The sequence below is a fragment of the Punica granatum genome, chromosome 3, assembly GCF_007655135.1.
Source record: "Punica granatum isolate Tunisia-2019 chromosome 3, ASM765513v2, whole genome shotgun sequence".
NCBI classification, from domain to species: Eukaryota; Viridiplantae; Streptophyta; class Magnoliopsida; order Myrtales; family Lythraceae; genus Punica; species Punica granatum.
The window spans coordinates 39438521-39464788 of NC_045129.1; the positions used below are offsets into that span (position 1 = coordinate 39438521).

The 26268-nt window shown below is 41.0% G+C and overlaps 4 protein-coding genes and 1 non-coding gene across 5 annotated transcripts; 3 read left to right on the forward strand and 2 right to left on the reverse strand.

Moving 5' to 3' along the window:
- Positions 1-2661: 2661 nt before the first annotated feature.
- LOC116201878 (mitogen-activated protein kinase kinase kinase 18) lies at positions 2662-4610 on the forward strand. Its single transcript, XM_031533321.1, has one exon. The coding sequence runs from the start codon at positions 2772-2774 to the stop codon at positions 4593-4595; it is 1824 nt and encodes a 607-aa protein (XP_031389181.1). The 5' UTR covers positions 2662-2771; the 3' UTR covers positions 4596-4610.
- Positions 4611-8351: 3741 nt separating this feature from the next.
- On the forward strand, positions 8352-11183 carry LOC116201057 (ran-binding protein 1 homolog a-like). The gene is made up of 4 exons (XM_031532131.1): positions 8352-8627; positions 8772-8923; positions 9017-9142; positions 10569-11183. Exons 1-4 carry the CDS (start codon positions 8473-8475, stop codon positions 10805-10807), a joined length of 672 nt encoding a protein of 223 aa, XP_031387991.1. The 5' UTR covers positions 8352-8472; the 3' UTR covers positions 10808-11183.
- A 1642-nt stretch (positions 11184-12825) lies between these two features.
- On the forward strand, positions 12826-17329 carry LOC116200647 (potassium transporter 1). The gene is given in 13 exon segments (XM_031531473.1): positions 12826-12838; positions 13628-13882; positions 14494-14610; positions 14613-14738; positions 14878-14928; positions 15003-15056; positions 15059-15220; positions 15318-15370; positions 15458-15482; positions 15485-15571; positions 15854-16069; positions 16254-16979; positions 16982-17329. Coding segments are annotated over 13 exon segments (2022 nt in total). The 3' UTR covers positions 17119-17329.
- A 186-nt stretch (positions 17330-17515) lies between these two features.
- Positions 17516-17589, reverse strand: TRNAI-UAU. The gene has a single exon. It is a non-coding gene; the product is annotated as a tRNA-Ile (tRNA).
- Positions 17590-18314: 725 nt separating this feature from the next.
- On the reverse strand, positions 18315-20335 carry LOC116201765 (zinc transporter 6, chloroplastic). Its single transcript, XM_031533164.1, has 2 exons — positions 19350-20335; positions 18315-18923 (listed from the first exon to the last, which is right to left on the reverse strand). Exons 1-2 carry the CDS (start codon positions 20079-20081, stop codon positions 18609-18611), a joined length of 1047 nt encoding a protein of 348 aa, XP_031389024.1. The 5' UTR covers positions 20082-20335; the 3' UTR covers positions 18315-18608.
- Positions 20336-26268: the final 5933 nt, after the last annotated feature.

Sequence of the window (26268 nt, forward strand, 5' to 3'; positions counted from 1 at the left end):
GGTAACGAACCGAACACGAACACCCTGCTTTTGCTTTAGACTTGATTGATTTAGGAGCCTTCAATAAAAGTGTCAAAATATAATTGTTTAAAAATAAATATCGATTTTGAAATAAGTAAAAACGTTTGGAAATTTTCAAAATATTAAAATTTAAATTAATATTTAAAATAGAGAATAATCAGAAATAATTTTTATAGATATTTATCAATCTGATAAAGAAAATAATGTTTTCAATTGTAAAAATTAATCAAATTATGACTTTGAAAAAATTTATCAAATGATTTTTTATTGAAAATTCAACAAAATAAGTACTTATTTAACCGTCATTGTACTCTCCAATAAAATCAGTGGCGGTTCGCTTATGGCTGGATCTTCCCCCACCGATCACCATGCCATGTGATGTCACCGGAGGAGGATGATGTAGCAATTCACTCAATGTCATTCTTGTCAGCAGCGGCGCCAGACCAGAGAGAGAGAGAAAGTGTGAGATGCTTTTTAATTCTCTTTTTTTTTCTTTTCTGTTTTTGGTAAATTAAAATTTTATTAGTTTTAATTATCTAATAATAATAATATAACATGGTCATGTATAGTATGTAATTCAGCAAAAAAGACTGAGAGAGAGAGAGAGAAACGTCATGAGTAGTGTGGCACGTTCCAATCCATTGGAACCGCAGTCCCACGATCGTAGGAACAATTGATGAGCAGATCAGGGGGGGTACACCGTTGTCCTCTGAATCTGGGCCGAATACCACATCTGCGTAAAGATGGATTTAATTAGTAGGACGACGTGAGTTTGGTGTGGCACGTTCCATCCCCTGTTTGAAAAATTAGCGTGGCAAGTCTAGACATTAGGAAATTATGAATGAATATACCGCCTACTCAATTGGGTAAGGTGAATTAATGCATGGGGGTGTGGGGGGGGGGGAGGATGTGAATTGCGTGCGTATTTTGATCAGGTTGTAATTCATGCATAAAGAAGGACAAGGGAGCATAGGAAATGTCAAATTCCGTAAGATGATTCACGTTGTTTGAATGAATGAACGCACGCACGCGAATTCTTCCAAAATTGGGAAAAGAGAAGTGGTGATTAGTGGGAAGAAACTCATGAAAATAGAAGGGGAAGAAATTGTTGAAAAACGTGCTCTGTCAAGGTCAAGGCCAGGGAACTAATTAGGCAGATAAGTAAGCATACGTGAATTGTAATGTGTACCGTAACATTACCACCGAATCAACGGGGCCGCGTGAAGAATGTGAAAACGCTGCTCCCTTGACCTGATCCCCGTCCGCGTGTTTGTGTTTTTCTTTCTAGTTTCTTGTTCATTCCTTCATTCCTTCCTTCCTTCCTTCCTTCCTTCCTTCCTTCCTTGCCGGGAATGGCATGGCAGCGTCAATTCATGCACCGCTCCTTCCTCGTTCCTCCACTTACAAGTTACGTACTGCAGTTATTACTACCACAGCCCCTCAAATTTTCTTTTTCTCCTTTTTTTTTAAAAAAAAAAATTTAAGAATAAACGAAGACAAAGCTCATTCATCCACGTGTTTTACAGATTATTACAACAACAACAAAAAAGAAATTAAGATTATTAGTTGTGTACGCAGAGGAAATATGAGAGCTCGAGACCTGCAAGTAAAGAACACTTCAAATTTAATTTCCGTCCAGACAAATAGACAGATGTCCTAACCTAACCGCAAGGATGCGGTCTCATGCTAAATGAATTGAGTTTCAGTGAATGAACTTTACATGCGCAGGGTAAGAATTTAAAGACCCGTTTGGATTCACAACCTAATGATTTTAATTTTAACTTTAACTTTAACTCAACACACTACACAATAAAAATAAACATTTTCCAATTCAAAAATTTTAACTTTAACTTTAACTCAACACACTACACAACAAAAATACACGTTTCCCAAGTCAAATTTATAATCACATCTCATTTGTCCTTTTCCAAGATCAAAATTAAAATCAAAATCAAAGTAACTTTAACTCTGAATGCAAACGGCCCCTATTATTCAATCAGAAGTGCGCCCTACTCATGACCGATCCGATCTTAAACGAGACTGATTTTGGCTACATAGATATTAAATTCAGGATATTCTGTGATTTTATCTATCTATAAGAAATAAAAATCCCAATTGAAACGGCCAATGGTAAATCACCTCCCAAACCGAAGCCAAAGAAAAGAAAACCCATCTATCTATGAAACGGTGGCTGGATAAGGATTAAAGATCAAGAAGAAGAAGAAGAAGAAAGGGAGAGTCAAAGTCATCTGTAGTTTTAGTTCAAACTCAATTCAATTCAATTCAGTTATTATATCAGTAAGTATCATCATCCAAATCCAAATCCAAATCCGAATATATTTTGTATTCTTATTATCATCAGCGCAAGCGCCGTGCCCTTTAATTTAACACGTCTCTTCTGCGGCCCCAGGAAGCCTTGCCAGCCAATTGCCTCCCAGTTCTCCCCCCTCCCCCCCACACCTTGCGTCACTTGCACCGTCTTTCCCCTTCCCTTTCCCACCCTTTCCCTTTCCCTTCCCTTTCCCTTCCCTTCCCAATTGAATTATCCACTTGAATTCTGTCCTCAAATTCCCAATTAATATTTTTATTGATTTTCTAATTTATATCTGGAAGACATGTGAATTTCCATGTCAGACCCACCCCCCCATAAAAAAAAAGGTCCGTCTAAAACAACAGAAAGAACACAACTCCTCAACATCTTTATACACACACACACACACATATATATATATATTCCATTCCTCACTCTCATGCCATCATTCACACGCACACCAACTCTGGACTCTGGACCCCCTCAGCATTCAGCAAATTTCACCCCGCACGACCAATACCTTCTCTTTGAATTCTCTCCTCCTCCTCCTCCTTTTTCTTCTTCAAGAAACTACATGCATACATATATACAGAGCCAGCAACAGCAGAAGCAGCAAATTCTACCTAGGATGGCAACAACGACCTCGTCTTCTCCTCCTCCTTGGGTTCGAGGCAAGGTAATAGGGAGAGGCTCCTATGGCACGGTCTCCCTCGCCTTCCACAGGGAAACCGGCCGGGTTTTTGCTGTGAAGTCCGTCGAGCTCGGTTCCTCCCCTGATCCAATCGATTCGTTGGACAACGAAATTCGGATCCTAAGCTCCCTCGATTGCTCACCTTATATCGTCCAGTACCTTGGGGACGATGTCGATGGCTCCCACCGCAACCTTCACCTCGAGCTACTTCCCGGCGGGACTGTCACTGACTCCGCGGCTGCCCGGCGGCTTGTTGGGAAGAATTTCTCCGACGAGGGGATTGCGAAGTCGCACGCGCGGTGCTTGGTCTCCGCCCTCAGGCACGTGCACTCCGGGGGCATTGTCCACTGCGACGTCAAGGGGAGGAACGTGATCGTGGGCCACGACCCGATGGTCGCGAAGCTGGCCGATTTCGGGTCGGCCATCGGGGCGGGGTCCAGGAAGGAGCCTCGTGGCAGCCCTCTGTGGATGGCGCCGGAGGTTGTCCGGGGGGAGTATCAGGGGCCGGAGAGCGACGTCTGGTCTCTTGGCTGCACGGTCATAGAGATGGTAACTGGGCGGCCAGCTTGGGAGGATAAGGGAGCCTACACGCTGAGCAAGATCGGATTCTCCGACGAGCTGCCTGAAATCCCGGCAGAGCTGTCCGCACAGGGCAGGGACTTCCTCATGAAGTGCTTGAGGAGAGATCCCAAGGAGCGGTGGAGCTGCGATCAGCTGCTCCGGCACCCGTTTGTGGCCTCGGATACGCCAGATGAGTCGCGGATTGACTGGTCCCCGCGTTGCGTCCTCGATTGGGTCAGCTCGGATTTCGAAGAGGATCTCGAATTGGAATCGGATGACGAGAGCACCTTCGGGACGGACGCTGAGCCGTGCGCGAGGGGGAGGATCGCGGAATTGTGCCAGGGCGGAGGGCCGGCCAGCTGGGAATCGGAGGGTTGGGTGGAGGTGAGGGAAGCAGGCGACCAGCTCAATTCAGCACGTGACGCTTCATGCTGGGAATATGCGGATTCGGAGAGGGAAGCGCTGGGGACAAGCTCGGAATACTGTGGAAGTTCAGGGGCAGAAGGGGAAAACAGCATGATGTTGCCGGAATATTTAAATGGATCGGGCGGCAGGGAACAAGTGGAGGGGAAGTGGAGGAGGAGCTGTCAGCATGGGACAGGTCCAGTGGAGGAGGAAGAGGAACCTCATTACTGTTACTTAGCTGTTGGCAGCGTGACAGGGCAAACTCAGAGAACCGGAGACGAGGTGGTGGGCATTGACACCCGTTGTAATAATTTCTTATTATTATTTTTACCTTATTTATTATTATTGCTCGTAATACTCAAATGCGATAGCAAATATTGTAGTAAAGAAGGCACGAAACATTTTGTTTCTTATTATTTTACACGCGTTCCATTCTTCTTGCGCGGTTGGCTCCCTTTTCAAGATCGAAAGTCGACTCGTCGTGAGCACGAATTGCTTTTGCTCAATTTCGAATTCGCTCAACCAGCCAACTTACATCGTGTTTCTTTTAGGAGTTGGCTTTTTGGGTGTGTCTGGATCTTTCTTAGATCTTGGCATGCGATGTGAAAGAGAAGAGTGGGGGGGGCGGGGGAAGACAACCGCGTTTTCTGTTGGAAGCAGGGGCTGGGCTTGCCGGATGGGTTGGGGACTCTGAACTGACAATGCAAAATCCAGCTTGGGGAGTCAATCAAGAGTCAGAATCAGGACAGGAGAGAGAATGAGAGACAGAGAGAGGGAAAGATCGTTGGCATGCAACAGACAAGAGACAGACGAAGCTTGAATCGCATGTGACCGAATAATTGCAAGCCCCATCAAATCCTTCCTTCCTTCCTTCCTATAAGATTTGGCGCCTCCCCAACTTGGCTTTGCCGCTATCCATTTGAAATTTCCTCGCGATGACTTTCTAGAGCGAGCCAAACCCGAATCCTTCTTTTGTTCGAATTACAAGAGCCAGTCGGTGAGTCTGGTGCTTTTCCAAATTCTCGAATAATAATAGATATCAGATCGGGACTTTGTACTTGGACGGGGTTGACCTTTCCAGCTTGCTAGAATTGAAGTTAAAATACCGGGTCATTTCGACCGAGTTATGGGCTAGACTAGGGTCAATTTCAGCAATTACACGTTCAAACCCATCCAGCAGCACGGAAATTCAATTTTACGCCGCTGCCTAACTTTATAGGTTTTGAAAATTTACTTCAAAAATTAATCATGTAGAATGGGCATATCTCATTAAAATGTTAAGCAAAAGGGACGTCGAATGGGGAAGGTTGAAAGACGAGATTAGAGAGATGTGCTCTGCTCTGCATAATTCATTCCTCCTTTCATTTCATTTCGTTTCATTTCATCGATCATCCATCCCACAGAGACAGATAGAGATGCTTGTCCGCCGTCCGAATGGAAAAAGACCTGGGAAATGACGGTGCCGGTGGGGACAAAAAAAGAGAGCCCAAATATATTATTGGATTTAATTTAAGGATCACCCCGGCCCTTACCATCTTATCATGCGCGAGGTTCCGTTTTAGGACAAACTGACGTCTGTGCGGGCGTAGGCCAATAAACCCGCTTGACAACTAACCTAAGCCAAAAAAGACTCAAAACAAACACCACCGTATCACTGGATGGATATATTATATATCTTAATTTTTATTAGGCCGAAACCCGAAAATCATTATTTGGAAATTAAGCCGTCCTAATCCATTACTACTATAGGAGATTAATACTTTTCATAATCCCCTAGTCCTTCTCTTATGTTCTAGGCATCGCGAGAGGAGAGGGATAATAAGTTAACGTATAGCGAACTGTAGGCTCAAATTTGATACCGATCCCCAGCCTATTTATTCTATGTCAATCAAACATTTGCAAGGATTACTCTAGTTCTAATATGCAGCTCGTCCCGTCCCATCCCATCCCATTTTATGATACAATACAGCTCGACCATTATTTGTTTATGACCAATATTCTGGAATTCCTAAAGGAATTAAACCTTGTTTTATTTAGGATTGTGATGAGCCACATAATTAATTGGGAGTGAGTTATTATTTAATATTCATGAAGTGGACGGACATTGTCGCAGCTCCCATTATCATAATAGTGAAGGGAACAAGTGACCTTCATTCATTCTTCGAGCTGTTCGGTTGGGTTGGGGTCTAGAGAGAAGTGGATAAGTGCTCTCTCCTCTCGCTCCCACCCACTCTCTATCTAACGTTTGTATGTAAATGTATGGGAATGCATCTGTGGGGGCTTATCTGATGATCTAAATGCTAACAATCAACACGGAACTGCTTGCCACATCTCTCAATTAAAGAATATCCATTCCATGCGCTGTTTGATTGCCAATCACAAGCTGCAATTTCGGCACTCCCGCTTGGCTCATCTCATCTAAACTCATTAGATTTTATATCCACAATCGCCTTTGTTCCAAAGGCTTCGCTTCTGAAATGGATGAGAATTTAATATTCATAAACATTAGAAAGTCTTTAATGATTTTTTCTTACGGAGACGTGGCAAGGAAACAAAAAAAAAAAAAAAAAGCTAATAGGATTGTTTCACCATACACCTTAATAGATTAACGGCGTTAATAATAAGCTTATTTATTCTTTAATTCGTTTGTTGCTATTCTATTTGGTAGGACCACCGTAAAATTCATTCATCATATTTGCTAGTAATTAATGGCAGTTGCTATTTTGATTTGGACCGGCCAATTTGTGTTGACTAGGACCGCTTTTGTATTATGATTTTTTGTTAGCCTCAAATTGAATTGATCATTGGCTGCCTGCCCATAAACAAGCGATGAAACATGACATGATTGCCATCAACGGACAGGGGATATGTGTAAAACCTCGTAATTGTAGGCGATTTGAGATTCAAATAAAAGAAGAAATCAATCCCCATGATTGGAGTTAATCCCATGGGCACAAGATTCTCCACTTTATTAGAAATAATTTAAATTGTTATCATCATCATCATGCCGAATTTGCAGATCGAGATGTTTCGAAATTCTCTGATAGCTCCTATAATCAAGGGGAGCCCCCTTAAGTTTATGTCTCCGTAAAATCTCGCATGGGAATGGGACTAGCTGGCCGGGCAGGGCCTACATACAAACGTTCATGAGCGCATGTCTTTGAACCAGACGACCATTGTGGGGTCCGGACCAAATTAAAAGGAAAGGATGTTTCCCGATCCCTTTGGCTTTCGCGGGGATCTTTCCGAGTCCGTCTCCTGTAATCTCCCTCACGATACCCCGCGGTCTGCCTAACAAACAGACGACAAACCCACCTTCCTGAAATATTAAGATGATGGATCAAATGCCAACTTTTCCGGTCATCTTTTTTGTCCCAACCGATCGAGTCCTAGCCGGACACCATGATCTTCGATCGAAGGCACGGATGCTTTGGATTCCGTATGAGATTAATTGATTGGATTATCAAGTGCATGTACTTGATCGTATTTTATATATAATCAACGAAGCTGATTAGATCAGTTCCTAGTTGTCGCGTCGTGGACCTCTCTCTGTATTGACATCAATACCATAGAGCACCCAGTGGCACGCCAAGGTATCTTGTGGTCTAACACGGAAATTTAATAATTGACCTCTAACTTATATTTGATAAAATTAATACATAATTTTATTTTTTGGGTGAATTTATATTAATTTTATTTTAAATCTTATATTATATTTTCCACCCTTTTGAGATACAAAATTATTAATCAAGTTATTATTTTATGATAATTTTTTCAATGCGATTCTATTACGTTAATCATTCTCGACGAAAAAATAAAATACTCTTCTTCATTTTGCTCCTTGCATCAACTAAAAGAATAAGAGGAAAGATTATTAGGAAACCCACAGGGGAAAAAAAAATGAAGCTAGAACTCTTCGTTGCTTAAAATGTGGCATCAACTCATTGATAAGTCCACGTTTATATATATATATATATTTGAAAAATTTCCCCATATTATTTTTCTTTTTCATATAAGTCCAAACTCTATCAAAATCCAAAAGAATCTACGTTATAATTTTGAGTCTTCGAGAAGAAGCCGCTCAACTCGACTCGATCGCATATAGCGGAGGCGACATGGAAGAAGCATGAGAATAGCCCGAGCCGACGAACAAGCCCGAGTCAGAGTGGGCCGAAAGGTTTCAATATCATGCGGATTGTTCGGTGGGCGGTTGGGCCTGAAGACAAAGCGTGAGGTCCATGGGCCTGAAAGCCCATGACATTGTTTGGCGGGCTCATGAGGTCCATGGGCTTGGGCCTTAACTATCCCCGTGTCCCAAAATCCCCCGAGAGTAATTGTATATAACCCCTCGTGAGTCGTGACCAATTCCCCAAGCTAAAGAGTCGGCTGCTGTTGTCCTTCTCCATCTCTTGCTCTCAGTTTGTCTTCCCCTCAGTCGCAGCAGCATCCCTACTCCCATTTCTCCTTAGCCCTAGACCTGTAAATGGCGTCGTCCGAGCCCGAGAAGGAGCACAGGGAAGATGAGGAAGCTCCCGCCGGAGAAGACGAGGACACCGGAGCTCAGGTCGCTCCTATTGTCAAGCTGGAGGAGGTTGCCGTCACCACCGGCGAGGAAGACGAAGATGTTATACTCGATCTGTATGTATACCCACCCATATCCTTTTCTGTCAATGGATTTCTGTTTTCTTTGCCACCGATCGTGCTAGAACCTTCATCTTAGTTGGGTTTCCTCCTTATTTACTCATATATATATATATATATATGCGGTGGGTGTTTCTTCAGGAAGGCGAAGCTATATCGATTTGATAAAGATGGAAATCAATGGAAAGAGAGAGGTGCTGGCTCCGTGAAGTTTTTGAAGCACAGGGAATCGAAGAAAGTTAGGCTCGTCATGAGGCAGTCCAAGACCCTGAAAATCTGTGCTAATCATTCGAGTCAGTCTCTTAATACTGCTGATCAATCGACTTACTTTTTTTGCATTGGTTTGATTGTTGAGTTGCTTAACTTTATTTGCTTGCGATTTTCAGTTTTACCTACTATGACTGTTCAAGAACACGCTGGGAACGAGAAATCCTGCGTATGGCATGCGAGGGACTTTGCTGACGGGGAACTGAAGGATGAGCTCTTCTGCATCAGATTTGGATCAATTGAAAGTGAGTGCTCTTCATTTTCTAATTCTTTGCCCTTTTGATATACTACTGTTTATATTACCATCATCTTTGCAATGGTGGAAATTCTTTTTTCTTTTTGGGTCATTTATAGAATTTTTAGGAGTTTTTGGTGCGGTACATTCTGTTCTCGGTGCTAAAAACTGTCGACCCTTGTCTTGATATGCAGCTTTGAATTTGGTAATTGTGTTGTGCCTCATGATAAAGCCATGCTGGGGGGAACACATGATCTTCTCTATCATTCATTAGGACTTTTGACATTGTACCACAACCCTTTCCTTTGTAAATTATGTGGCATTCTTGTTTGGAGCTGACTAACTCCCGCAGAATGTAAGATTGCGATAAACATTGCTTCTGTCGTCTAGAAACTGTTGCTGCCACTGCAAATTGTTGTCTTTGATTAGCGGTGTTCATGGTACTTTGATGTTTCTAGCTTGATTTCCCGCTTTACTCCATGAAAAATGCTACAGTTCCATGGTTGGATTTGACTAGTTCATTCTTTATGTTCTATACTACTTGGCTCGAAATTTTCATGGGGTCAGTGCGAGGGGTATATTATGCATATGGCGTTCAGTTACCTACCGACTTGGTTGGAGGTTCTGTGATCTGGTCATGGCTGAGAGGCCTTGATTGCCTGCTGCTGTCTTGGTGGGCCTGTTCTAGGGATAGTCTCTGCCTCTGGACATTAACAAAGATTTCAGCCTACTTGAGAGTCAAGTCGGGCATTGATAAATCCTATAGCACGCCCTGCTTGACAGTTTGGGTGAGCACGGGGTGAGAATTAAATTGGTAGGGTTTGGCAATGACTTACTGAAGAGTATTACTGGTAAAATTTTGCATTGGTGATATTTATAGTGTATATGTTGTGTATAAGTGACTTGATAGCTTCTCCCTTTGTTCTAATCTTCCACGGAAAGCGATAATTCTAGTGTCAGTTAAGCCACAAACTGTGTAAGAGGGAATATCTATAGTAATGAGAGGGAGAACTTCTATTTGCTTCTGTTGGAAAGGAGTGCCATTAAATTGAAAGAGTTTTGCCGGTTGCTGTGTAATTTCATACCTTGAGATGATACTTTTGTTGTTTATGCTTGATTGTTACAGTGTTGCATTTAGGTAGATCTTTGTGCTTTAGAGAGGAGAAAGAAAGGCATATCAAACATTTTGTCTTGAGGAGTTTCACCCTGCTGCACTTGATAGAAATACATATAGGCAGTGATGTGATTGGCATTTGTTGGCTGCTTATTTGATCATAGAATCCAGAACATACTGTCTTAGGTCATAGTTACCTCATCCCGACCTTGGAATGCTGTGTCATGTTTGTTCCTTATTGATTGGATCTGGACTCATAATTGCTTATTTGTTGGTCTTGGCCATGACTCCTGATGTCATTGACTTTTGCTGGTTATGTCAGATTGCAAGAGCTTCATGGAAATATTCCAAGAGATTGCTGAGTCCCTGCAGACAAAAGAGGAGAACAAAGATGCGACTGCTGCTGCTGGACTTCTGGAGAAATTAGCTGTTGAGGAGAAGAAAACTGAGGATAAAGCAGGAGAAGACAAGGCCGCTGCATCGAAAGCAGATGAGGAGAAAAGGCCTGAACCAGAGAAAGCCGATGCAGGGAAGGATACCGAGGCTGGTACTTCGGCATAAGAGAGAAAAGAGGATTTCATTTTGCCTTTGATACCTGAGCAAAAGATGAGGGTGTTGGAGATTGGCGTCCCTTCATTTGCTGGGTCTGAGTGTCCTATCTATCACATGGAATGGAGCTGTGCGGTTAGGCGGGTAGGTCCAATTCCTTGAGTCTCTGGGTCAGTCTAGGGGGTCGAACTATAAGAGTCAAAAGTCTGTGTGTGTGTGTGGTTTGGGGATGGGGGGCTGGCTTTTTCTCCAGTCTGGCTATGTCAAGATTTTTCCTTGGGGTCTTTGTTTAATTATTATATTGTTATTATTATTGTTGTTGCTATTGGTTTTATGAATGCGATATGATATCATGAAGCAATGGATGATGATGAGTAAAATTTCATGAGTTGGGCTGGGAATGGGAGTTCTTGACCTGATTTATATAGAACACAAACTCCCCTGGGCTGGGCTGGGCTGGGCTGGTGATTGAATTTCGGTTTGGGTTTCTGTCCGTACACTTTTTTCTCTGATAAGAGAGTGAGTTGGCAGGCGCAGGTCTTTTATTTAAAAATCGTTTTGTTTTGTTTCCCTGGTGATTGTGGATTTGCCCTTTGAAGCAAAGCTACCCCATCCAGTCCAATATTTGTACATAAAAAGATGAGATAATTCTTTCTTTGCGAAGATAATTCAGGGAAAAAAAAGAAAAAAAAAAGAAGGAAGAGATGAGATAAATCATGGAAATTGATACGTCACGTGTAATATATGCGTAGGATGGGTGGTGGGCGCCATTTTAGGCTTGGCCCAACCAGTCCAATCCAAAGTATTCATGAACTGATCAGGGAATGCCCAGGCAGAGGACAAGGCTGTTGTGAAATTGACGTTGAGTAACTTACATGTCATGAAGTCTTCCAATGATAAATTGATCGAATGTTACGGCGGTTAGATTTTTCGCAATTTGATTTTAAAATTTTAACTTTAATAATTCTACTTATTACACAACAAAAGTTAACAATATAATTATTACTTTATTTTATTTTATTTTTCTTTAATTTTTTTAACAATTCAATTTAATTTTTAATAATAAATTCTCACAACTATTTATTACTTTTTTCATAATTTAACAATACAATCATTACTTTTTTTCAACTATTCATTAATTTTTCACATTTTTTCTTATAATTCAACATCACAATCATTACAAACCAATCAAAATCAAAATTCAACTCAACTCAACTCTAAAATCATACACATTATTAAGGTCCTTTTAGCAATAGAGTTAACTTTTAAAATTTAACTCAATTTCTATCAAAATAGGTAAAAGGCAGTTAAGTATGTTGGTGAAAATATATATATATATATATATTTAAGTGGGATTGTAATAATTAGGTTGATAAATAAGATAAAAAAGTAATAATTGTGTTGAATTGTGAAAAAAGTAATGAATAATTGAAGGAATTTAATATTAAAAAATTGAACTGAATAATAGTTAAGATAAAAATATTGACGAAAAAGGAAAAAAATGTAATAATTATGTTGTTGAATTGAAAAAAAAAAAAGTAAAGTGAAGTGCAAAATATTTTTACTCCAAAACTAAACGGACCACTATGAAATTAATTAAAGCACCTACGCTTCTGTTTGTGTCTTGGCAAATGAAATGAAATCTCCTCTTTAATAAGATATGAAACGTGAGAGATCGTTGATCTAGTTAAGGACATATTATCAGACAAATAGTGGTGCTTGGTTTTTTTTTTTTCGATGTGTACCCTGTTATTCAGAATCCAATGGGATCTGACTAATCCAGTCGGGAGATCGAGCATTAAAAGTTATTCTCTCTCCCAACAAGTTCGAACCCTCCTTACGGGGTTGAGCTGCTTACCACTCAACCAACACTTTTATTGGTTGGTTTTTGGTATTTTTACATTATCTAAACAAGACTTGAGTTGACCCCTTTAAAATCCACTTTTTTTTAAAAAAATAAATAAATTTACAAATGAATCCCTTCTCTTCTCTTTTTGGTCTATCGTTGCCATTTTGAAACTGAATGTCCTATGCCCTCAACTGGTACTTGACGGAATTTAGGAGGCCATATGAACTGAAATTTTAATTGGGGCTCATGAAAATTGATAACCTTTGTTTAATTTTACAACTTATTTTTAACTATACTCCACTTAACTCAACTTATTTTCAATTTAACACAATTATTTCTTTTTCATTTTTCTTTAATTTTTTTAACCATTCAATTTAATTTTTAATACTAAATTCTCTCAACTATTCAATACTTTTTCAACAATTCAACAACACAATCATTACTTTTTTTAAATTATTCATTACTTTTTCATACTTTTTTTTTTCACAATTCAATAATATAATCATTACAACCTAATTAATTTATATATATTTAAAGCTAAAATAGAATTAAGTTTAACTCAACTCAAATGCCAAACAAAGCATCGCAGCTTTGTTTTGATTTCCTCTGGATAGGATAGGATCGGCTTCGAGTGCTGTGTGTGATAATCAACAATACAATCATTACAACTCAATTAATTTATATATATTTAAAACTAAAATAGAGTTGAGTTTAACTCAATTCAAATGCCAAACAAAGCATCGCAACTTTGTTTTGATTTCCTTTGGATAGGATAAGATAGGCTTCGAGTGCAGTGTGTGATAATCAACAATACAATCATTACAATCCAATTAATTTATATATATTTAAAGTTAAAATAGAGTTGAGTTAAACTCAACTCAAATGCCAAACAATGCGTCGCAGCTTTGTTTTGATTTCCTTTGGATAGGATATGATACGCTTCGAGTGTAGTGTGTGATAATGATTTTCTTCCGTTATATCAGAATGTGAATGTGAAGAGGGTGTCCTGTCCTCTGTTACTGTCCTTTCATGGGCTTACCAATGCCTTGGAGTGGTATATGAAGATATCAGCACCTCCCCTCTCTATGTTTACAAGACCACCTTCTCTGGGAAGCTGAGCCTCCACGAGAATGATGAGGAGATTTTTGGGGTTCTCTCATTTATTTTCTGGACATTGACTCTCACTGCTCTCTTCAAATACGTTTTCATCGTAATGTCTGCTGATGACAATGGAGAAGGTGTGCCCCTTTACTCCCATTCTAATGCTTTGATTCATTGCTGTTCACCAGTTTAGTGATTAAGGCCTCATTTGGGAAAGTCGTCATTGGAGCTTTTGCTGTTGGCGGTAGTTATAGTTTGTTTTTGGCGCTGCAGATTCTCGTATGAGTTTCAGTATATGCATACTTCCATTTGTTTGGTTTCACAACTTATTTTTAACTCTATTTCACTTAACTTCACTTATTTTCTATTCAACAACACAATTATTACTTTTCCATTTTTCTTCAATTATTTTAACCATTCAATTCAATTTTTAATACTAAATTCTTTCAACTATTCATTACTTTTTCCATAATTCAACAACACTATCATTACTTTCTCTCAACTATTCATTATTTTTTTTCATTTTTTTCTTATAATTCAACCACACAATCATTACAACCCAATTAATTTATATATATTCAAAGTTAAAATAGAGTTGAACATTCACCAATTCGAGATACCTGCAAACTGTAGATTATTTTCACCTCTATAATTGAAATATCTTGATTTCATGTACTTATTATTTGAAGATGATTTGGTTCGTCTAGGAGTAAATAATCGATGAAATTGAGAATTACTTATGATGCAGGTGGAACATTTGCATTATACTCCCTTCTCTGCAGGCATGCTAGGCTGAGCATTCTACCCAACCAACAAGATGCAGATGAGAAGCTTTCATCCTATGCCAGAGAAGAATCGACTGATTCACTCATAGCTCTGCTCTGAAGTCTTATATTGAGAGGCACCCTAAGTTTCAAACGGCGCTCTTGATCTTTGTTCTTGTTGGTACTTGTATGGCAATTGGGGACGGTGTTCTGACACCTGCAATATCAGGTATTTAATCCTGTGCTTCCCCTCAACCTATCTTTCCTTCTCTTCTTCTCTCCTTATGGTGTGCAAATAATATGGTCCTGTACGAGACATAATTTCGACTTATTTAACGTGGGTCTTGCATGTCTTGTCTCACTTGCAGTTCTCTCAGCAGTTTCAGGAGTCGAACTCAAGATACCAGAACTTCATAATAGTAAGTGATTCCTGAAACAAGAACCTACTTCTCTACTATTTGCCTAAATCGTCATTTCCCTTCTCTTTTTTCGGATTATGTTGTGATGATCTCGTGTGTCACCTTGGTGGGACTCTTCTCCCTTCAACATCATGGTGGCTCCTCTGCATATGTGGAATCGGCGTCTACAATACTTTTCGATGGAATCGACAGATTTTCCATGCGCTTTCTCCAGTTTACATGTTGAAGTTCCTCCGTAGGACTGGCACTGAAGGGTGGGTCTCACTTGGAGGGGTGGTCCTTTCTATTACAGGTACCAAAATTCGCCTTATAGTTGTAAGTATATCATTTTTCACGTTGCTGGTTAACGGAGCCAGTGGAAAATAGTTTCATTTGGACTGCTCTCTCAGGAGTGGAGACTATGTTTGCCGATATGGGCCATTTCTCTCCTCTCTCGATTAAGGTGATTTAGTTTGTGGTTTTGCATTACTTTTCTCGGTCTGGTAATTCATGGCATGATCATAATCTTAATGTTCGGAGTTTATCTCAGTTAGCATTCACGTTCCTCATGTATCCTCATTGATTCTCACATACATGGGGGAGGCGGCATTTCTCTCTAAGCATCACGAAGATATTCAGAGGAGCTTTTATAAAGCCATACCAGGCAAGTATTAACTGATAAATATACCACTGTACCTTCAGCTTAACTTTTTTTTCCCCTTCTAAACACCAGCTTAACATTTTAGATTAGCTACCATTAGTCTCTTCACATGGTATCTGACTGAGTTCGTTGAAAACGCATTCCATGCTTTCACTTGCAAACATCAATTTTTGATTAGTTACCATTGGTCCTTCAGTTTGGTTTTATTAGGATGAGTTGTCTATAAGACTTCTGATAGTAAGAAGACGGTGCTTCAGCTAATGACAATCATTTTCTCAATATCAGAGCCTGTATTCTGGCCAGTTTTTGTTGTGGGGAGTCAGGCTGTGATTTCGGCAACATTCTCCATCATAAGCCAGTGCTGTGCATTGAACTGTTTCCCCCCGTCCACGAAGATATATGGGCAGATTTACATTGTCGAGATCAACTGGATGCTAATGGGCCTTTGTCTTGCTGTGACCATTGGCTTGAGAGACACAAACATGATTGCCCACGCATATTGTAAGGAAACAGGTCAAAGCTAAAACAGGAAAAAAAGCTACGAATGTCCTTTGGAAGCAAATTTATTTATTTTCTGTTTCTTTTGATTTTCGGAAAAGTGGCTTCTGTTTGCTCCAATTATGAAAGGAAAATCTAAAGATTTCACTATTGGCTACCGACTTTAATGTCCTTGCTCGATTTGTAGGACTAGCAGTCACGACCGTCATGTTTGTGATGACTTGCTTAATGGCAATGTTGATCTTAGTTGTGTGGAAGCAGAAACTGATCATTGCAATCGCTTTCATTGCGATCTCCGGCTCAATTGAGCTTCTGTACATCTCATCATGCACGCTCAAAGTCCCAGAAGGTGGGTGGGTCCCCCTCGAGCTCTCCCTCCACTTTGTGGCCGTGATGTTCGTGTGGAACTATGGGACAATGAAGAAGCATGAGTTTGATGTGGAGAACAAGGTCTCCCTCGACAGGATCGTCTCCCTGGGCACGAGCCTGGGGATGGTGCGGGTGCCGGGAATTGAGCTGGCGTACACAAATCTCGGGACAGGGGTCCCAGCTGTGTTCGGGCACTTTGTCACGAATTTGCCTGCATTTCACGAGGTGCTGGTTTTCGTCTGCGTGAAGTCTGTACAGGTCCCCTATGTCAGCGAGGAGGAATGGTTGCTGATTAGTCTCGTGGGGCCGAAAGAGTGTGGGATGTTTCGGTGTATTGTGAGGTACGGTTACAAGATTTTGCAGCAGGAGAACTATAGCTTTGAGAATCGGTTGGTCTCCGAAATAGTACAGTTTGTGGAAACTGAAGTAGAAGAAGTAGAAGAGAGCACTTATGAACATGCAGCACCGTCATCTGGGTCGGTTCTCAAGGATGAGTCGGTCCAGATACTGAAGGCGAAGCAGTCGGGGGTCGCTTATATCCTGGGAAATCGTCTTCTGTCATCAAGAAACTGGCGATCAATGTGGTCTATGCATTCCTGAGCAAGAACTGCAGGGAGGCCGATGTGGTTCTGAACGTGGCCCATATGTCCCTGCTTGAAGTCGGGATGATTTACTGTGTCTAGCTCCCTACAATAGCTCACTTTGTCAAAGCACCGATGGGATGTTGTGGATGGCGTTGACGTATATGATAATAACACTAAAAAAAGTCTGTCATGATCCGCGGAAGCGGGAGAGGGATGAGTAGTTGGATAGGTCTTTCACAGAAACAATTTAACACCAAAACCAGAGCTTTGTACATTCTTGTGACGGAGAAAAAAGGAAGTTCGTGCACATTCTGTATCTATTCTGTATCTTTTGAGAAACATGGCCTCCATATTCCAATTCCACTCCTTCATACATTAAATGCATATGAATAGCCCATCCGTTCGACAAATATCAAACGGGCTCATGTTATGGGCCACCAGCTGGTTGGATTGAGTGGACCTTTGGGACCCACGGATAAAGTAAAAGAAAAAAGGGTGGTCCCGGCGGGGCTCGAACCCGCGACCTTCGGCTCATAAGACCAACGCTCTAACCAACTGAGCTACGGGACCGCCCATTTGCCCAACCTTATCTTTTGGTGATATCTTTCTGAAGTCGAGCCGAATTTCAATCCAACCGAGAGAAGGCGAGAATCATTCTTCATGAAATTTAGCCACCCTCTCTCAATCTTCTTATTTTAGTTTTACACAAAATTAAAATCAAGTGCGAATCAAGGGGAGGTGAGGTATGAGATCGAGTCCCAATACCTCCCAAGTGAAATACATTTGATCACACAAGTAATGATTGATTAAGTTGATCCAATGGCTATAACAGTACAGGCAAAATGGTGTGTGTCACTTGTACAAGCAACTAGACAAGTTTACCTATCTAGCTTAGCTTCAGTATATTGTGCCCAGCTGTCTATCTCGACTACCTTCATCCATATCAAAATGCTCGACTGAAAGGCCATTAATGCACGATTTGTCTAATCAGATGAAAAAGTGAGTGAAAGTGCTTTGCAGAGTCGGAGTTGCATAATAAAGTGTTGACTGAGTGGTAAGCAGCTTAATCCTGTAAGGAGGAGAACACAAGTTCGAATTCCGAGAAGCGCACTTGTTGAGAGATAGAATAACCTTTAATGCTCGATCTCCTGACTGGATTAGTCAGACTCTATTAGACTTTTGAATATCAGGGTACGCATCAAAAAAAAAAAAAAGCACAGAAGAAGACGGTGGTCCTAAAAAGCTATCACAAATGGAAACTAAAAAGCAACGCTTATAAAGGAACTCAACTCAACTAATGGCAATGGAAGAAGACAAGGCAACTTTTCTTCCCACATCTTTTATATCATGCTATTGCTATGCCACGCTACGCCCATTGATCGACACCAGTTTCACATATTCTGGTCGTTGCGTAAAATTCTTTCCTATACTTTTTTTATCTTCAGGCTTTACGGCAGTAGCATAAACAGCAGTCTTGAAGATGATAATTTCTACGTTGAACGCCCCTAACCGGAGCCAGAATTTACAGGATTAAGATGTTCATTTTCAAGTAAGCTACGCTAGCACAAACTCAAGATTAGGATCTTCTTTCAAGCCCAGAGGGCAAGGATGGACATAGACGTAGAGCCAACAGTGAGGGCGATGAAAGACGCCTTCTTCAGCCACAGACTAGAGTTCATAAGCTGGTTATGGAAAAAATCGACAGCTATCAGATCTACCAGAGCCATGTATATGAGTATGCCGGAAGAGAGGGATCCCAGCAGACCTTCCATGATCAAGGCATTCGGGTTGTTGTCGTCGTAACCTGTGATCGAGAACACAATCATGCCCAACACTATGCCCATCGGAGTCGTGACGGAGAACATGAAGCACATGTAGGCCGTCGTCCCGAATTTGAAACTCGCCTGTCATAGTAGGGGAATTCCAAATGGTAAATATGTATATATATATATGGTAAATCAACATAAATATATATATATGTCTAATGAAATTCATAGACATGTTCGTGATCATGCATGCAAATTAATGATTCTTCACTTTGTTCAAGGTGTCCATCAATACAACAAAATCCGATCCTTGTCGATTAGGCAATGCCAAGCGATTATAACAATTTCTAAAAGATCATTGTTGCTATTATTATTATTATTATTATTATTATAATTCACAAAGCGATCATAATCATACTAATACAATCAGCCGCAGAAATTTGACAGATTTTTCCACGCGTGAGCAAACTCGAAATTGCCATAAATGAAATGAATTTAACAGAGTTTGGGTGAAGATTGGGGAATTTCGATCAATTGGGTGAATGAATGAATTCTGGTGGATACCTGAGCAATGCAGCCGCCGAGACCCATGCCTTCGAAGATCTGATGAAAGGCGAGAGCAGCGACGAGGGGTCTAATGGTGCACTGATTCTGAGACATCCCCATGGTTACCCCGATGATCACGGAGTGGAATATGATCCCAATCTCCAGCACCTGAGACACCAGCCTCTGCTTCAGCTTCGCGAGCTCCTCCGCCTCCGCCGGGGCCGGGGCCGGGTCATGGGCATGGCAGCTCAGCTCCCCCGACTCCATTACGGTCCCCAGCTCACGAGATAGCTTCTTCTCCTGCTCCTCCGGCCCCAGGCCGAGGGGCTTGTACTTGTAAGCCCCGGCGGCCTTCTCGGGGCTGTGGGCGTGCTCCACGTGGGAGCTGGCGGTGAGGTCGACGAAGAGCGCGAGGAGGGCGCCGAGGAGGGTGACGAGGCCGGAGAAGGGGAAGTCCCTCCAGGGGTGTCGGGTGGCGACGGAGCAGTCGGAGAGGGAGTCGAAGGCTTCGGGAAGGACGTGGACGAGGGAGGTGGAGAGGATGACGCCGGCGGCGAAGCACTTGATGAGGAGGACGGCGCGGTCGTAGGCGGGCTTGCCGTGGAAGAAGCGGGCGAGGAGGACGGGGGAGGAGATGCCAGCGACGCTGGTGAGGAAGATGACGAGGATGGAGATGAGTTTGAGGTGGGTCGCCGCCCGGCTGTCCCTGCAAGCGAGCTCTCGAACCGTGTCCGTCACGCACCCACCCATCTCTTCTCTGTGCGCGCGCGCGTATCGCTCTGAGGCTGAGGTTCTTCGTCTCTGGTGGTGGGGTGTGGTCTGGTCTGGTCGATCAGAGATCAGTGTCCGAGCGAGCTTTGCTTCTCTCCTCAGCTCAGCTCAGCTCTGCTCTGCTCCCCGTCGTTCGTAAATTTCGGGGATTTCAGTTGCAACTTACCGTCTTTCCCCCCAGCCCGCACGTGACTTTGTGGCTCTCTGCTCTTGACTGATTGAATTTTCTGACGCCTTGCTTTTCCGTAATAACAATGGCGGGCCATGTGTGTGCGCATCATCACCATACAAATCAATCTATATCTAATATACCTGATATTACAAAATTCTAAACTAAATTTTCATGTGACTACATCATTAAAATAAAAAATATAAACATAGTTTTCTCGCGATATCATGTCGTCATCACTGTATTAAAATAGTTTCTATATGTATATATATTTACCAGGAAATATTCTCATGTAGATAGCTAATTGAATACATTCATAATATATAATTTCTTATTTAATTATATATTGAAATATATAGAGTATGTACATATAACCAACAAAAAAATATGCAATAGAATATGTAGAGTATGTATGCAGTAGATTATACATAAGCAAATAATATGCAGTATAATATATAATGCACATTGCCCCCAAATATATATGTATATTAAATATAACCGAATTTAATTCAATTTATTTATGCAAAGGAAATTTTTATGTTCTTTTATCAAGAATATATTCTTATATATTATGTATTTATAATTATAGTGCAATATTTTGATAGATAGGAAATTTTCTAAATAATTATTGAGGAAACAATTTTTTTAGTGCGAATTGAGGAAATAATTATTAATATTTAATAATTATGTATACATATATATATATATATATATATATATATTAAGGAATATATACGTATATACACGTTGCTCAACCTAATATACATGTATATATATAAAATAAAATAAAATATATCTATTCCTAGAATAATTATATCGTGGATAAGTTCAAGCAGATGGGCGCTAATTCCGCTTAAGTAAGGTATTAGGTTCGAGTCCTTGTGAATATATAAAATTCACGCTAGTAAAGCTTTATCCCTTAGTGGGCCGATCCGGTTCGATTGGATTAGTCGGGACCTGATTAGGCTTTTAGATACTAGAATTCATACCGAAAAAAAAAGAAAGAAAAAAAACATAAGAAAGAAAAACAAAAATGGCTAGACGCTCAAGTTTGACTGGCTAACTCATCTTTATTTGTGGGGATGGGTGTGAATTCCATTATCTTTGTGGAGTTAAACTCATTTTCTTTTTTCCACCGAAAAAAATAATTTATTTTCTTTTGAGGTGCAGTCGAGTCCAACTTTTTTGGCTCACGCATGGCTTCATTTGGCATGCAAATTATAACTTAACATTTTACAATGATTTATTTTAGCGATTTTCTTTTTTCCTTTTTACAATTATTTATTCATTTTTTCATAAAAAGAATATATATGGTGCTAGTAGGATACAAATTCATAGCAGATTATTTACCATTATATAATCTCCTTTTTTCCTTGCTAGAATGTGTAAATGGAACCTCATCAATGTGATACCTAACAAAACAATTATGGGAGAATTATAACTGTGATCCTAAAAGTTCGTCATTTTTGACATTGAGTCCTAAAAATTTAACTTTGAAAAAACGAGTCCTTAATGTTTGATAAACTAGAAACTCTTAGTCCTTTCCGTAACCCGCTGTTACGGAGCTGCTGACAATTCTCCAGTGGGGTGTGCCGTGAAAGCCATAGAACAAAGGTTTTGAATGACAGTTGCTTAACAACAGTTTTAGAACAGCGCATACATATTTATATAGGTAGCCCGACTCCCTGGCTGTTATTAAATTTCCATTGGGGTTATACGGGCTCAGGCTCATTTTCACTTAAAAGCTCAAGCTGATAAGTGGTGGTACTCAAGTCTCATATAAACCCATGGATATTCTTTTTCTTTTCCGATGTGGGATTTATCCCATTTTTACTCCTCAACACCCGCCCTCACGTGCAACGTGTGGTCTATTTCTGCCTACACGTTGTCACGTGCCCTTAAACACCCGCCCTCAACAATTGACCTCGAGCCGGGCTCTTCTTCCGTGCTCGGGCAAGGGGGAACTAACACGAGGCGCACACTTTGGCTGCACTCGGACATATTGAGCCTGACGCGGTGTGGGTGCGCACACGCGCGTGGGCGCGCTACGCGTAACCTGGACTCTGATACCATATTAAATTTCCATTGGGGTTATACGGGCTCATGCTCATTTTCACTTAAAAGCTCAAGCTAATAAGTGGTGGTACCCAAGTCTCATATAAACCCATGGATATTCTTTTTCTTTTCCGATGTGGGATTTATCCCATTTTTACTCCTGTGGCTTTTTTGGAGCAGTTTGAGACCTGCTTTCTGATCATACGAGATCAGTATGGCTCTGATGGATGGAAATGAATTTACTGTTGTTCAAACAATAGCCAGTATCAAGATGTCAGACTGACAAAACTTTTCTGAATAGGGAGTAAAATGAATCCATTGTCAGAATGTGCAGGCAAGCAGAAAGAATCAGACTGAAATGTGTAGTTAAGGAAAACTGTTCGAAGTTTCATCTCCTTTAACAGAGCTATGGTAAGACGTGTTTGAAGATTGAAAAGCCCACCATTTCCTGTGGCTTGAGCCACCAGGACAATCTTTGATGTCGCATGGAAAGCTCCTTCTGCGACAAATATTTATTAAAATCAGAAGCCACCTCCTGAATGTCCGCTTCGTCTGCAATTGCATCATCAAATGCCGCTGGTACTCCATCTACTTGGCAGTCATCATGTGAATTGCATGCCCTGTGTAGACGGGTGATCCTTGAGGATGGGACCAGTCCTCGGGTTGATCCATTAGCTTGTCCAATGAAGCTGGCCCCTTCCACCGCTTGCCTGCAGCTATAGATAGAGGCAGTGTGGGTCCCATGGCCTGAAACATTGACCGTGGGCTCCTCAATGGTTAGATAATGCTGCGCTCCAATGATCTTGACGGGGTGGAAATTCAGGAATCAGGACAGACATGTGTAATATCTAAAGTTATTTATAAACAAGCAAAAAGGAAAAAAAATGTTCTAATGCGATGTGGAAATCCCTTGGTATGATTACTTATTGCAAGTGAAGTTGGCACCGCCCTGCAGGAGCCCCTCCACTCTCCAGGAGGGGGACCAAACCCTTAGTCATTGCATGATTCTGAATCAGGATATAAGCGCTGGAGTCGACAAACCGATAATAATGCTGCCCTCCATGTCTCAGGAAATCGAATGATGTCCCACGATCTGGTGGACTGGACATGGAAAGTTTGGCTCGGAAACTCTAATAGAACTTTCTCCTTGCCTGCAGTCCATCACACGTTAGAAATAAGTTTCCTTGTTGGAAACCCGATCTGAGTACACAAATGGAGTGCTATCACGAATCAGCTGCAAAAATAGAGACCTAAAGGAAAACTCCCTAGCCAACTATCCTGCGTCTTCCGTTCAGCGAGGTTAGCAGCAAAACCGTTAAAATTCCTCGTGTAGCTTCTGACAGCAGAAGCGGAGCTGTGAGGCAGAGAAAGAGGGCAATATAAGCTAATGGAAACCTTATAAACATGCAAAGGAAATTGGAAAAAAGGAAAGCAAAAAGAGAAGGCCCTATTTATTTTTTTGCTGGTGTGGATAGTGAGATAGCTTGAAAGATTGAGATCAGTGGTTTCAAGAAAGGAAGCTTGCCTGTAAGGTATCTAGGTGTTCCCCTTGTACCAGGGAGACTTTCGGATGAAGAGTGTCAGCCTCTTGGCGAGAAAATAGTTCACAGGATGAACGGTTGGGCTGCAAAGAAATTGACTTACGCAGGAAGGACTCAACTTATCCAATCAGCACTGCAGTCAATGAAAAAAATTTTGGTGCAGGGCATTTATTTCGCCAAAGAAAGTTATCAGGCTGGTCGAAAGGAAATGTAAAGTCTTCTTGTGGAAAGGAAAGGATGGTAAAGCCACATTATGAGGTTTATTTGGCTTCTCATCAGTGGAGCAGGCTCTCTTTGGATAGATTGGATCAAAGCTTATCTGACTAGAGGGAGGAATTTCTGGATGCTTGAAGTCCCTGAGGATTGTTCTTATGCCTGGAGAAAATTGTTGAAATTAAGGCAGCTTGTTTATCCGCTCATAAAGCACTCAATTGGGGATGGAAGAAGCACCTGGCTCTGGTTCGACAATTGGCATCCCTTGAGTTACAGGGGCTGGTTCTGGGAATTTCCCAGCCCCTGTAACTGAAGGAGATCATATATTCTTTCTGCCAGGAATGCCGCTACAGTTTAACTGAAGGAGTGAACTGCACTAGGATTCCATTTCCGACTCAATAACATACTCTAAACACATTCTTCTGGAAACAAATTAAAGCTGCATATATATCAGGAAGCTGAAGGATACTAATGGCTCCAATTACATAATAATATCATAGCTTTAGAACATGTTGGACATACTGTCCTGCAATATTTATTCCCATGGGCCTTAACCGACGAGCTGGATGTTCTGCTGTTGCTGCAACTGCTCCTGGAAAATTTTCGAGTTTCGACTCCATGCCGTTAAGCTTTATAAATCAATGGACATTCTGCTATGGAAACTACTTAAAGCTCTTCGATTGCAAATTCTACCATTCTAAAATCAATGCTCCCGTGCCTCCTAAGCACATGCAAGAATGAACTGAACAGTAGCTAGCCGGTTTCTTGGACTTGGATTTCAGAGCTTTGTCTACATAGCGGGACAAGAGTATCCATCTAAGATAAAACAAGAAGTCCATAAATTACGATCTTTTCCCCAGAAAGTCAACTCTCGAATGTAAGCTCCCAAAAATATATCGAGGCAGAGAATTTGCATGAGCACTAATTGACGCATCTTTCAGATCCAGTAGAAGGCTGAGATTGAACGATTTTCCATTGAGTGTGTCAGAAACATCGGATTCTTCTTATGTCATGGATGATAGTGAATTGTACCTTTTCAGCGTAGACAAAACGGTAGGGAACTGATGTCTTAAACTATAACATGAACTAATATGTTTCCTAGTACACTAGGGAATCCTTGATGGCCAGGAATATCTCTTGTTCAAAGATATTGAATCAAACCAATATCCACTCTTTAATAAATCATATATATTAGAATACATTTCGGTATTGGGAAGGTCTATATGCACCCACCATACAATCTCAGAAGAAAACTGATTTCATAAATCACACTTCTCTGAAGTATATCTTCACACGGGTTAGTACCATTTGCTCTGTCAAGGCACGTGTAATATTTGGAGATGTCATGTTAACGCTTGAAGAACCTCAGCTAGCATGCAGCTAAGTTAAACTTGGGACACATTCTTGAAGGAAAGGACCTTAGAGACCAAACTGATGCTAATGTTTAAGGGGTAAAAAATGACAACTCGAGCCTTGTATGCCAAGTTCGAGGACCTCACTTTTGAGATGGTCCTCTTCAAGGCTGCACGGAGCCGGAGCAATGAATGTCGGTGAAGGGAGTTGATGAGCTCTAGGCTCTCTAGGACAGGTGTTGTTGCCATCGATGAGCTCTATATCGCAGCACAGGCTACACAATAAATCTATATGTAGCTGGAAACTGGGATCTACGGCCTTTGCAGGGTTGATTTGGCCCAAACCATAAACAAAGTTCCTTTCCAAAAGGTTCTCTGCTGGTATACATTTCTTTAATCTTTGAAGTTACAGGACATTAGCGTTTCAAAACATTCGTCGATCAATATTCTCAGGAGACCAACAGCGAGGGAGGGGGAAGAGTATCAGAGGATGGAGATTTGATTGAGCAGGGAGGACTGTGTAGTAGTTAAAAAATGTAGGTATTGAGACTAAGGTGGCGATTAATAAATTAAAAGTGCTTAAAAATTAAGCACTTAATTAGTTAAAGAAAGAAATGTATAGAAAGAATGGATATATGATATGGCTGAGGAGATATTTTGTGAAGGAGAAATAGCACCAATAAGTGAAAAATGACTTATTTCATTAAGTCAAATATTTTTAGTTAACCCATTAAGCAGCTTTTGACTTAATAATTAAATAACCTCATTTCTTATCTTCCTCTTTTTCTCCCATTCATTTTCTCTTATAACTAAATTGTAATTAACTTTTAAGTACT